Consider the following 15,047-nt stretch of genomic DNA (forward strand, 5'->3'; position numbering starts at 1 on the left):
TTAACATTTTTTAATGTTATAAATCTAAACAAAATTTGTAACACTAAGAAGATATAGAAATAGAAAATACTATTAAAATAAGTTTAGAATATATTGAATAAGCTTTATTGAAAAGTTGTTTTTGGATAACAACTATGTATCTAAGATTATTTATTTTTTACCTTTTTATTTCTCGTTGTTGTATCACATAGATTTGTTGTATCATTATTTATATAGGTAAACTTTTCAAATTCATAAGAATTTGTTTTCTTTTTATTTTTACTTTTGGAAATTGTTATAAAAGCGGTTAATCCTGCCTTAATTATCCTTACCTTTTCTAGGTTTGTCGAATTTCACCATTGAGCGTCCAATTTTGTTTAGTTATCACCATATCTTGATCTTCTTCCGAGCCAAATTGATAGAACATTAAAAATTAATATATGATTAACTATGCCTACAAAATACTAAGACTACTAAATTAGGGTTAATTATAAACTTTTCTTCTTTTCCCTATTTTCAGAATATCTCACTTATATATATGAGATTTAGGCTAACATAGTTTGTTGGCCTGTATTCTATTGGGTCTATCCTAACATTATTATCCTCCCCAGAAAACACTTTGTCCTCAAAGTGTAGTCTTGAAACTGGGTCACGAGGGGTGCAACAGAAAATTGGGTCGCGGGGTGTTTTAGGTTCCTCTTGTGCATTAGGGTTTGGTGCGCCACTTGCTACTGTTGCATTGCTTTCTTTCCTTTTTTATTTTTTCTTTTAAATGGGAGAAACAATTTTTGGTCCAATTGGGTTTGTATGCTATTGGACCGCGGGCTTGTGAGTCCTTGAAGGAGGTGTGACATGAAAACAGGGGTATGTCTTATAAGTGGACTGCAGGTGTGAAGGTGGGCTGAGTCTGACAATTTGAAAGTTAGGGTTAGATAAAGGAAAAAAGGGTCTCTTGGAAATTAAGTTTAGGAGAGGAGGCACCGTTTGGGAATAGGTTTAGGATGGGGAGGGCATCACTGCTGCTTTTTTTTCCTTTTTTTTTTGGAAGAAATAATCTTTGGTGTTTTAAAGGGGATGAAGGAGAGGGACGCAAAAATTGGAGTGGATGTGGGCGGTGTAGTTGCAGGCGACATTGGGAGGCACGATGATGGCGGCTAGGGTGCTGGCAGTCGAACGAAGTGCAGGTCGGTGTGCGCAGAGGCTGGCGGCACTGGGTTGCGCGACAGTTGGGGTGCAGGAGCTGTTGCGACATGTGTCCTCGTGCGTGCGGAGGCTGGCGGCGCGACGATTGAGGCGTAGGCAGTGTAAGATTTCTTCAATAGCTAATAAACATTCTTGGATGGAGTTTAATATTTCTTATAGGTCTTTTGATTGGGTTTTTGGAGACGTGGTAAGAATAATGAAAGCACCAATGATAGAACAATCAAAATTAACTGCTGCCTATACTATATGATTAACTAAGGCTATGCCTACAGAATACTAAGACTACTAAATTAGGGTTAACTATAAACTTTTCTTCTTCTCCCTATTTTCAGAATATCTCACTTATATATGTGAGATCTATGTTAACATAGTTTATTGGACATGTATACTATTGGGTCTATCCTAACATTACTATTCGTCCCAGAAAACACTTTGTCCTCAAAGTGTAATCTTGAATGCAATTGGGTTGTAGAGGTGCAGCACGAACTGGGTCGCGGGGATGCAGCAGGAACTGGGCGTGGGGGTGCTGCAGGAACTGAGCCGCATGGGTGCAGTAGGAACTGGGCCGCGAGGCGTTTTGGGTTCATCTTGTGCATTAGGGTTTGGTGCGTCACTTGATGCTGTTGCATTGTTTTCTTTCCTTTTTTTTTTCTTTTTTCTTCGAAATGGGAGAAATAACTTTTGGTCCAATTGGGTTTGTATGCTATTTAACTGCTGGCTTGTGCGTCCTTGAAGGAGGTGTGACATGAAAACAGGGGTATGTCTTGTAAGTGGACTGCAGGTGTGGAGGTAGGCTGAGCCTGACAATTTGAAAGTTAGGGTTAAATAAAGGAAAAAAGGGTCGCTTGGAAATTAGGTTTAGGAGAGGAGGCACCGTTTGGGAATAGGTTTAGAATGGGGAGGACGTCGCTGCTTTTTTTTTTTTTTTTGGAAGAAATAATCTTTGGTGTTTTAAAGGGGATGAAGGAGAGGGACGCACAAATTGGAGTGGATGTGGGCGGTGTAGTTGCATGCGACATTGGGAGGCACAGCGGTGGTGGCTAGGGTGCTGGCAGTTGAACGAAGTGAAGCCCGGTGTGCGCAGATGCTGGCGTCACTAGGCTACGCGACAGTTGGGGCATGGGAGCTATTGCAGTGGGTATCCTCATGTGCGCTGAGGCTGGCGGCGCTAGGCGGCGCTGCGGTTGAGGTGCATACAGTGTAGGATTTCTTCTATAGCCGATAAACATTCTTGGTCTTTAACAATCCTTAGTCTATGGCTCCCACTCGAATTATTTCGCCTCTTTAGCACAACATGAAAAAAAGAAGTATTTTTATTCCCATCTTTAAACCAGAGTATTTTGGCCCTCTCTTTTCAAAACAAGTATTGACAATGAAGAGCATGATTAAGCTATTCCTTAGCAATCTTTTCTTGACAGATAAACTCATCAATATCAGATAAACCCATCAATATCAGACAAACTAGCAGTCTCTAAGTTTTTTTGAATACCAAAGAGGGAAGCCTGCTTAAGAAGCATTGCCTTATGAACATTAGCAAAAGAATTTTATTCAAGTCTCGGAGCTCAATTTTCAACTTTTTTAACTTATGTTGAAAAATAAACATAGGACAACCAACAACCGGATTAGCCCAAGAATCATGAATAAGCTTCATACACGAACTATCCTGAAGCCACATTGAAAAGAAACGAAAATTGCTAACCTTCCATAAACAATTACTAGCAAGACTAACAAGAATAGGGAAGTGATCAGAACAACTTTTAACAAGAACTTGATAATTACAAGAATTCCATTCATCCAGACACGCTCCATTACATAAAGCTCTGTCCAATTTTCTATCAATTATGTGTAACCCTTTCCTCCCATTACACCAAGTATAATAAGGTCCAAATAAAGGCATACAAGTAAGATCATTATTATTAATCCAATCAAGAAATTCAGTACAAGAAATCTGATTAGGAGCAACCCCCCTTTGCAATCATCAGCCGAGAGAACAACATTAAAATCATGCAAAATACACGAAGGCCCTGTGAGGAAACTAAGATCCCTCCATAAAAGTCATCTAACCATGTATGTGGTAGCACCATAAACACCTGTAAAGCTAAAATATTTATAATGCAAAAGGAAATTTGCATAAATAAACTGATCAACTAAGAAACTTTGGACAAGATTTGGGACCGACAAACACCAAAGCTTATCATCTTTATTAACAATGGGAGACGTAGCAACCAAATGCATATTAACATATTTGAAAAGAACATCTAAAGCATCAATGTACGACATCATGGGTTTAGCAAGAAAAACAAGAAGAGGTTTATGCAATTTAAGTAAATTAAACAACATCTTCACAGTTTTGTGGTTGGTCAATCCTAGAACTTTCCAAAAAGAAGAAGAAACCTTCATTGTGACCTTTTGGATGGAACTACCTTAGCAGTTTTTTTATTTATTTACCAGTCTCTTTAGGTGGTCTCCCTGGTTTCCTAGTTGTGCGAACAATATCATCCCCAATATCACTAGGTTTCTCCTCCAACTCACTATGATCCGCCCAAAATTTAGATACCACCTGGTTTTTAACAAATATATGCTCATTATTAAAGTTAACAACTGAAGCTGGAACAATTGGCTTACCAATATTAGGACCACCTACCTCATCTATAGTTTCCAAACCATCAAGAGATGAAAAATGGTTTTGCAAAGCCAACGCAAGTGAATGTGCCATCATAGGAGAACTCTCCCTTGACGGAGACTGAACAACAACAGTATCAGAACATACCAACACAGGGGTACCATCAATAAGGTCATAACTTCCTATAAATCTACTACAAGTGGTTAGTCTAAACCATTGGCTTGCATAACCACATCTGAATCCACTACCATCCTAGGTTCTAAAACCTTAACCGTATCAAAAAAGTTCTACCTAGGTGAGTACCTATCATGATCTGATGCATCCTCCAAAGGAGACATATCTACAAAATCATCCTCACATCCATCTGCTTTATCAGAATCAAGTGGACCCATGTGTAACCCAATATTAGTCTCACCGGTAACCTCCGTTGGCAGATTATCAGTACCTCCATCTACTTTATCAGAATCAAGTGGATCCAAGTGTAACAAAGCATTAGTCCCACCAGTAACATCCGTTGTCAAATTAAGCGTTGTCTGCGGAACCGTCAATGCAGTTTTCTTCCGATACTCTTTTATGTTGTTTAGGAACCACCACAAGATCCCCCAGAACCTTCCCCTGTTCCCCAGTATGAGAAGACTTATGTTGAGGGCCAGCAACACGACCCTGCGCATGACACACAACACTGAGCAAGTTCATGCCCAATCGTTTTATAGTGAGAGAAAAATGGAGGGAGTCATTCATATTCCACGTCTGCTATAAATGCAAATCCTGAACGTTCAACCAATAGTTGATTAGGAAGAGGGGACAAAATATCAATATCCACAAGCACCCAAGCAAAAAAACCCTTATTTTTCTTCATAGTATGATCATCCAAAGATAAAGAAGTACCAATGCCCCTAGTAATAGAAAATATCGCCCTCGGTCTCCAATATTCCAAAGGCAAATCGTAGATTATAACCCAAGTCTGGGTTTTAGTGCTTTTCATAATAAATGGAACAAAATCTTTTGTCCAGGCAAACAATCTCAAGAAGCCAGGAGATAACGGTCATGGACCAACCCCGAGAACCCACTGCATGTCTTCTAAAGAAGAGAACTCGAACTCATAGAAACCCTTCCCAAGAGGGATTGCTTTCCACGGTCCAATAGCCTTCCATACAAGCTGCAACTTTTTAGTTAAATCAAGGTGTGTGAGTGGTTTATTCCCCTTAGCTAAAATGATCCGACCATGTAGATGGGTCTTGCAATCCTCAAGACCAACCAAGAAATCTTCCTCTTCAACACGAACAACAACCATGTCTCCCTTGATACAAGGAGTAGGTAGTTGGGACAAAGGAATGTCGCATATATCTCCCAAAGCTTGAGGATGTTTTCTTTGATTCTATCATTGTTTTTTTATTAGGAGTCACATATATATCCTTCAAATAGCCCCATAGGATGAGGAAACTTGCAGAATCCTCGATCATTCTCAAAGGCGACCAATTTTCCCTAAAGCGGATAGTCTACACCTCCACGCCGCAACGAAAAATTGTCGCACCTCCGCACTGCACTACAGCGATTGCCACACCCGCCCAGCACCCCATCGTCACCAGGGTCAGCACTCATGGAACTGCAGCACGCGCAACCACCACGACACTGCGTCGCCACCAACGCGTGCGTCTCCCCACACGCAACCACCACGTTTGCGTCCTTCTGTCGTTGCACTCCACTCCGTCACGAAGGGAGCCTCATTGCAAACGTCGTCACACAGAAGCGACCAACATCTCTTTACTTTTCTTATGTGGACCTTATAATTCCCCATTCCATGCAACATACCTTTATAAAATTCAAGTGCATAATCACCTAATTATAATTGACTAATCGATGTAAATAAGTGTTAAGATAAACATCTCTCCTTAACTCTCGTAATCAACTTTGCATGTATATTTTAATTTCTTTATTTTATTTCATGATTTTTTGTATTGATTAGGGCTAAAAAAATTCATACACATAATTTTGTCTACTATTCCTTACATAATTCACTTAAAATCCTAATAATAAAAGGGTATGAATTCCTATAAAAAAAAATTGAGAGAGTTTCTTACATTTTTTTGGCAAAAATCAAATATAACAACAAAGTGATATCGTCAAACAATTATGCTCAAACTTGGACTTAACTTAATTATAAAGGTCATCACTATATGAATATAAAATTCATACTCTTTTGATAACGAGGATTGTTACTATCCATGTTAAGTAGGTTTTTTGAAATTGTCAATCTTTCATGTGTATGACAAACTTTTATTTATAGTTTTCAAAAAAATATTTGTTGTGAGCAATGCTTATGATTTCTTTGTGTAAGAGCTTTTCAATAAGGATGTTCGATTTTAATCTGACACTTCAATTTGATATCTTTTTGTTGAGAAAATTGTTTGAGAAACAATGTCGTTCGTATTGACCATAATGAAATAATTATATATTACTCACAGATTAAGTTGTGTGTTGATGTTAGAATCTACTTTGAAAGCTTTGATAGTATTTTTTAAAAGGTATGCGATCTTATAAGAATTCAATGTTGTATTCATCTATTTCTATCAAAATTGTCTAACTCTTATGCATTCATCACTTTTTGTAGAACTTGTCTAGTCTCTAGTTGTTTACTTTTAATAAATAGAACTTGTCTAATCTTTAGTTGTTTACTTTTAATAAAGAGACTTAACTTGACGATCAGCTTTACAAATCCATTAAATAAACAAAAACTTAATATTGTTTATTCTAAAAAAAATATCATATAATCATCAAAATTTTATGTAACTTTTTGGTAATCATATTAATATAGACTTGTGTCTAATCATTCATGGATTAACAATTATTCTCCTAAATTTTTAAAATTTAAATTTTTTTTAACCAAAATAACATATTTTATTATAAAATATTTCAAATTCTTTATAAAACAGTTATCCTTTAAAAATTACTTATCCAAACGACCCATTAAAGAAAATTGATATATTTTGCATTTACTTGAATGAGGTTTGAGTTCATTTAATGTCTAAATAAATTACCCAACTTTTATAGCTCCCTAATTAGTATTGATATGTTTTCTAGAACACTGTTAATATAATTCAAATTCATTAAAATTAAACGTGAAACCTACAACACTTGCAGATTTTATTATTTCTTTCGACAATGTAACTTTTAATTAATTAGAAAATATTTAAAAGCATGTATTAGAAATATGTTGGTAGGAATAGGATTCGTCCTTCACCATGGAGCTGGATATATCTTAGCTAGAATCCACCCTAATGGTAAGCCATGGAGCCAGGTGTATAGCAATGGTTGGGTGAAGGTGATATTTCAACCCCTCTCATCCATCACGCCGCGTGGCATTCATCGACCCCACAGAATCTTCTCCTAGCCAACAACAACGAAGAAATGGATTTGTGGATATATCACTGGGATAAAAGGATAAGCCAGAAACGCTCGTGGACCGTGCGATCTCAAAAATCGCGCGAATCTACGGTTGAACGCCAATAGAACATGCGAACCACAAGCATGACTCCGAAAGGAAAGTAATACATATGAAATAAGACTAAGCCACGCACAAAACAAAACCACCACATTTCCACATCTCTCTCTTCCACTGCCACTGCCACCGTCACTGCCACTGCCACTGCCAGTGTCATCAGCATGGCCACCGTCACCACCCAAGCCTCCGCCGCCATTTTCCGGCCATGTGCCTCAAAATCTAGGTTTCTGACGGGGTCTTCTGGTAAACTGAACCGGGAAGTAAGTATGAGGCCAATGGGGTGCCCACCATCTGCTTCTTTCAAGGTTGAAGCCAAGAAAGGAGAGTGGTTGCCAGGCTTGGCCTCCCCAACTTACCTTAATGGCTCGTAAGTGCTAATTATTCTATTCATAACTCTTTTCTCACTCATAATTACACTGTTTATTTTTCTATCGATGAGCTTCAACTTATTTATAGAACAAAGTATAACTCACAGCAACTATTTTATTTGTAATTGAACCAAATTCTGTGCATATCCTATTTTTCGAGCTGAAAATGGGTTGATAATTATTAACTGGTGTTCTGTGGTGGTGATAGTCTTCCTGGTGACAACGGGTTTGACCCTCTGGGGCTTGCTGAGGACCCAGAGAACTTGAGGTGGTATGTTCAAGCTGAGCTTGTGAATGGAAGATGGGCCATGTTGGGTGTTGCAGGAATGTTGCTTCCTGAGGTTTTCACCAAACTTGGAATCATCAATGCCCCTCAATGGTATGATGCAGGGAAAGCGGAGTACTTTGCATCATCCTCCACCCTCTTTGTGATTGAGTTCATCCTGTTCCATTATGTGGAGATCAGAAGATGGCAGGACATTAAGAACCCTGGCAGTGTCAACCAAGACCCCATCTTCAAGCAATACAGCTTACCCCAACATGAATGTGGATACCCTGGTAGTGTATTCAACCCCTTGAACTTTGCACCAACTTTGGAGGCCAAGGAGAAGGAACTTGCCAATGGTACATGCTTTATTATCTCTTCCTAAACAGTTCATTAATCTATGAGTTCAAAATACTATGTTGGTACCATGTTTAATCATATATGCTGTTTCTGAGTGCGGTTTGGTTTGCCATTTGGAATCTGATGTATAATAATTTTAACTGGATGTGGATCATGGAGTCTTGTTTAACATAATCCTAAATCAAACCAAATAAGCACATAACTGAGGTTTCTATTTGTAGAACTGTTGAGCTAACCTTGTTTTGGTTATAATTTGTGTAGGGAGATTGGCTATGTTGGCATTCTTGGGATTCATAATTCAACACAACGTGACAGGGAAAGGACCATTTGACAACCTCTTGCAGCACCTCTCTGACCCATGGCACAACACCATCATCAATACAATCCGTGGCTACTAAGTTTGTATCCAATGACACATGATGATAAGCCTGTGTCCTTCTCGTGTAATCCTCAATGGGTGAATTTTGAGACAGATTTGGGCATGATTGTAATGATCCATCTATTTTCATGTACAGAGGAACTCAGATGGTTTTATATTGTGGTTTAGATTCAACTCAGTTAATCACAAATCAAGCATCATATTTAAAAAAAAAAAAATCAAAATTCGAATACAGTATTTCTGAAGTATGTAAAATTGAATTCCAGTTTTAACAAAATTTAAATTTATAAGTTGGATCACTACATGGAATTTCAGAACACATCTGGTGGCTAAAACTAAATCTAAATCCCAACACAAAAAAAAAAATATATTTTTGGGAAATCAACTTTTGGCTTATCAACACTTAACTAAGACTACCCTCAAATTGCATTTTAATTTCTTCCTTTTATAGAGGCAATTGATTAATCGTGATAGGCTACCGTATTCTTGTCACTTAATGTTTTCATATTCCTGTCTAATCTGAAATATAATTTAAACGAGAAAGGATATGAAAACGTCTATAGTGATATATAAATTTGTACACGTTACATTGACACCTATTATAATTTAAATGATTTTATGGTTACTAGATGATCCAATATGATATAATGCAATCTATACTTCTATTCCTTTCTTCAAACATCTCATACTTTAAAAATATTTAAATTAATTTTTGATATTTTTCATTAAACATTCTTTTAATTTCAGAATGTAAAATTCAGAGACTTTTTATATTATAGAATTACAAAATTAAAATTTAAGATTTTTTTTAATTTTAGATTATATAATCTGAAACATAAAATTTGTATTTTGGATTGTAGAATCTAAAATATATATTTTCATAATTTTTTAAACAATGGGCTTGCAAGAAAAAATTATGGAGATGCTAGAAGAAATTGCCTTTTTATTTATGATTAGGGGGTCGACAACTAGTCCACTCTTATATAAGTTGGGTGATGAGTTTAGTATAGATGACTTGAGACCCAATTCAAGATTCACTCTTATATTTGTTATGGATAAATTGTGTTATGTTATTTTTTATATTTTGAATTAGTTTGAAAAATCTTGTTATGACTTAGCTTATTGACTTACTTAAAACCTTGAATTATTTTTTTAAATATTGTATTATTTTATAATTAGTTGATACTTGAAAATTATAATTTTTAATAAAAAAGAAAGTTTTTCAAAATATCAACTCAATTAACCTAACCAAATCTAATTCAAGAAATAATAATGTGTGCTTATCTCTAAAAGTCTCTTTGATTTTTTTTTCTTTTTAATTGGTTTAATATTGAGTTCAAACCTTTTGAGAGACGTTCATATTCTCTGTATCATGAATTCCTAATATTCCTACCCAAAGAGAATTCAAATTCAGGAGTGATACATTTTCAACAAACATACTTTACATTTTTTTTTCAAACAACTCATGAAACATATACTACAACTTTAACTCACTATGAGCTATGAGCTATGCTTCAAATTAGAAGGAGAGATAAATTTCTATAACTCCTATAAAACATTTCATAAAACATAATGCTATAAAGATCACTACATACAAGGACTATATCTAAGTTAAAAAATTGTGACTTCAAAAATAGCTCACAAGGAAGGTTCAAAAGGCAACATATTTCTTTGGAAAATAATTCCAAGGGTTAGGGTTTCAAAAACCATGATCTTATATGTTAGATCAAAGTTCAACAAACCATTTGTATTATTTTGATTTTGTTCTTAAACAACAAAGCATAACATATTATTTTTTTTAGCATCAAATTAAGTCATATATAAGTGCTTAGTTTAGCCTAATATAGGTAAGTTGCATGAGTGAATAGATGCAAGCATTACTTTTTGTGTGCTTCATCTAACAGATGGAGGGCTTTGTGTATATTCTTCGTTTGATAAGCTTTTGTTTGGACAAATGCAAACTTTTTCTGATAAACGCAAGCCTTGAGTATGTTAGAGAAAAATCCACCAGACCCTATTTGTTTCGATTAAGTTTTATTAAAAAAAAACTAAGTATAAAGCATGATTGTGCTTCGTCTATTAGACACAAGCTTATTTCTTATCATCAGATCATGTAAAACACAAGTGCTTCATTTGATAAGCAAAAGTCTTAATCAAACAATGCAAAGACAATTATTAAGCTAACATTCTTTTCGAATATTATATATATTTATATGAGTTTGTAGAGAATGTCTTCGTCTCGCAAGAAGATCTCAAAATATCACATCAAAGATATCTTGGAAGACACCATAAAGTTGTTGCACGCTAGCAAGCATTTTGACGTACCTTCTGTCTAACTTGTAAAGACTACTTGTTGTGCACGATCTCTGACTTAGGTCCACTTAGTCGCATCAATTTTCAAGATGTTGCTTGAAGAAAAAGATAAGGACTTAATGCTGCTAGAAGCGCATTTAACGCATCTCTCCATATAAGCATGGGTAGACATAAGAATAAGGCTTCTTTCAAGATCTCAACAGGCATAAAAAATTGCGCAAAAATTCCTTTCTCAACATAGTATATAGATAAATCCTTCAAGTTGAAGAAAAATATACAAGTGATCATAAATGCAAAAATGATATCAATTTCGTTTCTTTAATCTCTAAGTGTCAAAGTCCACACGGGAACCATATTTGTGTTGAAATAGAAAAATAGTATAATGATTAAAGTTTATATATGTCATGAGATGCTAGCCTTCTCTAGTAAGCAAACTTTGTGATCTTTATGATCACATATCTATACAACCATTATTTGTTTAGCCATAAGTGGTTGGGTTCCAAAGAATAACTTTTGTCTTAGCTTGGAGCAGTTGTGTTCCAAAGAATACTCGTGTTCGTTAGGAGTAATTGTGTTCCAAATAATACTCAGTCTTAGATAGGAGTGGTTGCGGTCCAAATAATACTAGTTTTAGTCAGGAGTGGATGATGTTCTAATAAAACTCATTTGTATCTTGCAACCATTGTTTGCCTAGTGAAACTTAATTTGTTGATTGAGAATTGGATGTAGTATTTGTTAACAAATGAACTCGTATAAAATCCCAATGTAAATTCCTTTTTATCTCTTATCTATTTAAATTACATGGTATTTAACTAAAACTAATATGAGAAGGAGATTTTTACGAAAACAAGTTTTGAAAACCATATTGGATAGTCCATTTGTCAAACTTGAAGTTGTGTATGAGTTTCTTCATTAGATACAATCTCTTAAGAAAGTCACTTAATAATGGGTTTGTCAAAAAAAATCATCGTCTGATTGTACTTTATCGAATGATATCTTACAAAAGTTGAAAAAAGTCTTAAAAACACAATTCAATCCTCTCTTCCTGTATATTGACATGTTTTTCATATGGTACATATCAAACCTATAAATGCTCATTACTTCTTCACTTTTTGAACATTAAGATCCATTGAAGAACGTACTAAAAGCTTCTCCACGCAAATAAATTTTCTAAAAAAGGCGACATGCTAGTGGTATGGAATCAACCAACTATATTAGGTTATGCACTTTTCTCAAAGGTGGAAAGAAGTTACTTATACTAGTCGTGATGAGCCTTGTTGTGTCACAGGAGTTGTGCAAAGAAGTCATACATTTTTAATTATAACGTCAAAATTATTTAATGTGTCTCTAAGATCCTAGCATGGTCAAATGCAAGAAGAAGCAATAATAGAAGAAGACATTCACAACAACTCCAAAAGGATTTGCATAGTTCTTTTATTCTCAATTATATACAAAAAATACCTCTATGAAGAAGGAAAGTTGATGAAACTCTAGCAACAATAACACACTCTTCTAATCCTAAGAAATCCTTAACCTCTTCTTGTGAGGAAGAACATTGTTCGTGTTCATAGGGTTTTAGAAGAGTGTGATTCATCTTTGTATTCATGGTAAGATGTGACCCTCTTTCTAGGAAGTAACCTTGTGATCTTTTAGCTCACTTTCTTTGTAATCCTTTATTTTTATCCTGGAATGGTTATTTTTCAAAAATACTCAAGTTTAGCCAAAAGTGCTTGTAGTTCAAATCAATACTTGGTCTAAGAGTGATTGTGTTCCAAGAAAATATCTGGTCTTAAACATGAGTGGTTGCATTCCAAAGAATACTCGATCTTAACCATAAATTGTTGTGTCAAATAATACTCATGTTTAACTAGGAGTAAATATGTCCAAATAATACTCATGTTTAGCCAGGAGTAGATATGTCAAAATAATATTCGTGTTTAACTAAAACTAGTTGAGGTTCAAAGAATACTCAATTGTATCTTGCAACATTAGTCTACCATAGTGAAACTTGATCATGTTGATAAAAAACTAGACATAATCTAGGTTTATCAGACAAATCAATATACAAAATTCTTTTGTAAATCTCTTTATCCCTTATCTTTTCATATTGCATATTATTAAATTGCATCTAACCTGAGGAAGAGAGTCTTGCATTTGTCAAGCTTGAAGTTGCGTTTGACGATCCTTGTTTAAACACAATCCTTTAAAAAACTACTTGATAGTGTGTCTATCAAGTATCAAACTAAAAAGGTTCATGTTTATCAGGCGAATCTTCTCGATAAGTTTTGAAATTTCTTAAAACACAACTCAACCCCTCCCTCCCCAACCCCTTTTTTATGTTTTTTTGGCAATTTTCGCATTTGGTATCTGAGCTTACCCTTTAAAGAATTGAGCGTCTTAAAATGTTTGGAGGGAAGATCAACGTGGCAAGAATGAAAGTAAAACAAATCATTGAGGGAGCATCCCTCATAAGGCCACCGGTGTTTCTAAGGATAAGATGGAGATGCGCATCAAGTCCACACATTATCAACTATGGCCTATCACAGTGAAAGGAGATATCACCATCATCGCCCTAGACAAAGACTAGACACAAGTTGAGTTCAATTAGATGCAGCTAAATAATAAAGTTAGGTATATTCTATATGCTTTATCAAAAAATGAATATAGAAATGCTTGTAGGTTAAAGATAGCTAATGAGATATGAGACTCCGTAAAAATCAACTATGAAGAAAATGATGATGTCCAACTAAAGAAAACTATCACCCTTATACACTAGTATGAGTCTTTGGTTAACATAATTTTATTCACACTTAATAGCTTTAATCATATATTATTAAACTGTAATAATGAATAAATACATGGTTTTAATTAAGGATTATATAATTAGGTTTATTTGGGCCTTAACTATTATTTGTGTTAATTTTGTATTTTTAGATTAGACGGTATGAAGAAAGTGTCTACCTTTACTAGTGAGTCAAATATGAAAAAGCTCAAGTTGCTTCTTCGAATTAAAAAAAAAAAAATTGAGGAGAAGAATAAGAGAATAAAATCTTCTGCAAAATCTCAAACAAAATTGGAAGTAAATATTTTGCAAAATACAAGGAAACAAAATTCAAGAATTATGGTAATTTGGAAACTGAGAAACTGTTACAAAATCTAAACCAAGATATTTTCCCTATATACTTAGAGTAGAAAAACCTATAAAAACACACAAGTCTCAAGGAGAAAGAAGCAAGCTTCAAAGGATTTTCTTAGTTTCTTTTCTTCTGTGCAATTCTTTTGTTTTGCCTCCACATGGAAAGCTGCAACCATTTTTGGGTTGATTCTCTTGTAATTTTCCATTGAGTTTTGAGGTTCTGAGCAGTAAAAATCTGATTTTTCAATTCTTTGCAACAGTTGTTTTAATCTTATGATTTATTGGAAAATTGTTTTTGTGAGGTTGTACTTAAATACATGATTTAGAATCTTCCTTGTCTTAAACTTTGGTTTCTTAATTAGTTCGCATTGTTTTGATTAATTTATTGGGTGCATGATCCAAGAGAGAGGAGAGAAACATCTTATGAATACACATATGGATACAAGTGGGATATTGAATACATCAGTGGACACATGTACTACTGATGAGATTCAGTTGAATTGAATTAACACATGTTTGATTTAGTTAACCATGTGTGATAATTGAAGGGTAATAATCTTTATTTAGATAACCTGTGCAGAATTCATTGGTGGAGAAACTTGGGACTCAAGGTCCATTTTTTACTATTTTATAATCTCTACTTTATTTTTTTTGCACAACCATCTCAACCCTAATTTTTTTTATTGGTATTGCTAACTTTTTGTGTTTGCAAATAGTTGGGAGATGACTTAGGATCATCTGACCACAATTATACTATCATCTCTCTGACGTTAGATGGTCTAGCACTAGTTAGATGGTTTATGCTGAAATCATCTTAATTTGACAACAAAGCAATAACTATAAGTCTTTCACTCTAAAAGATTGTGAAACCGTAAACTACATGTTTGGAAGTATGCATATCTTTCTCAAGAGGGTTAAA

General features: G+C 34.9%; 1 protein-coding gene across 1 annotated transcript; it reads left to right on the plus strand.

Annotated features, from left to right (window-relative positions):
* Positions 1-7,259: 7,259 nt before the first annotated feature.
* Positions 7,260-8,834, plus strand: LHCA4 (light-harvesting chlorophyll-protein complex I subunit A4). Its single transcript, XM_068624775.2, has 3 exons — positions 7,260-7,674; positions 7,884-8,299; positions 8,562-8,834. The coding sequence occupies exons 1-3, from the start codon at positions 7,469-7,471 to the stop codon at positions 8,696-8,698; spliced, it is 759 nt and encodes a 252-aa protein (XP_068480876.1). The 5' UTR covers positions 7,260-7,468; the 3' UTR covers positions 8,699-8,834.
* The last annotated feature ends 6,213 nt before the right edge of the window (positions 8,835-15,047 follow it).

The sequence above is a fragment of the Phaseolus vulgaris genome, chromosome 9 (assembly GCF_051622355.1).
Source record: "Phaseolus vulgaris cultivar YP4 chromosome 9, ASM5162235v1, whole genome shotgun sequence".
Taxonomy (NCBI): domain Eukaryota; kingdom Viridiplantae; phylum Streptophyta; class Magnoliopsida; order Fabales; family Fabaceae; genus Phaseolus; species Phaseolus vulgaris.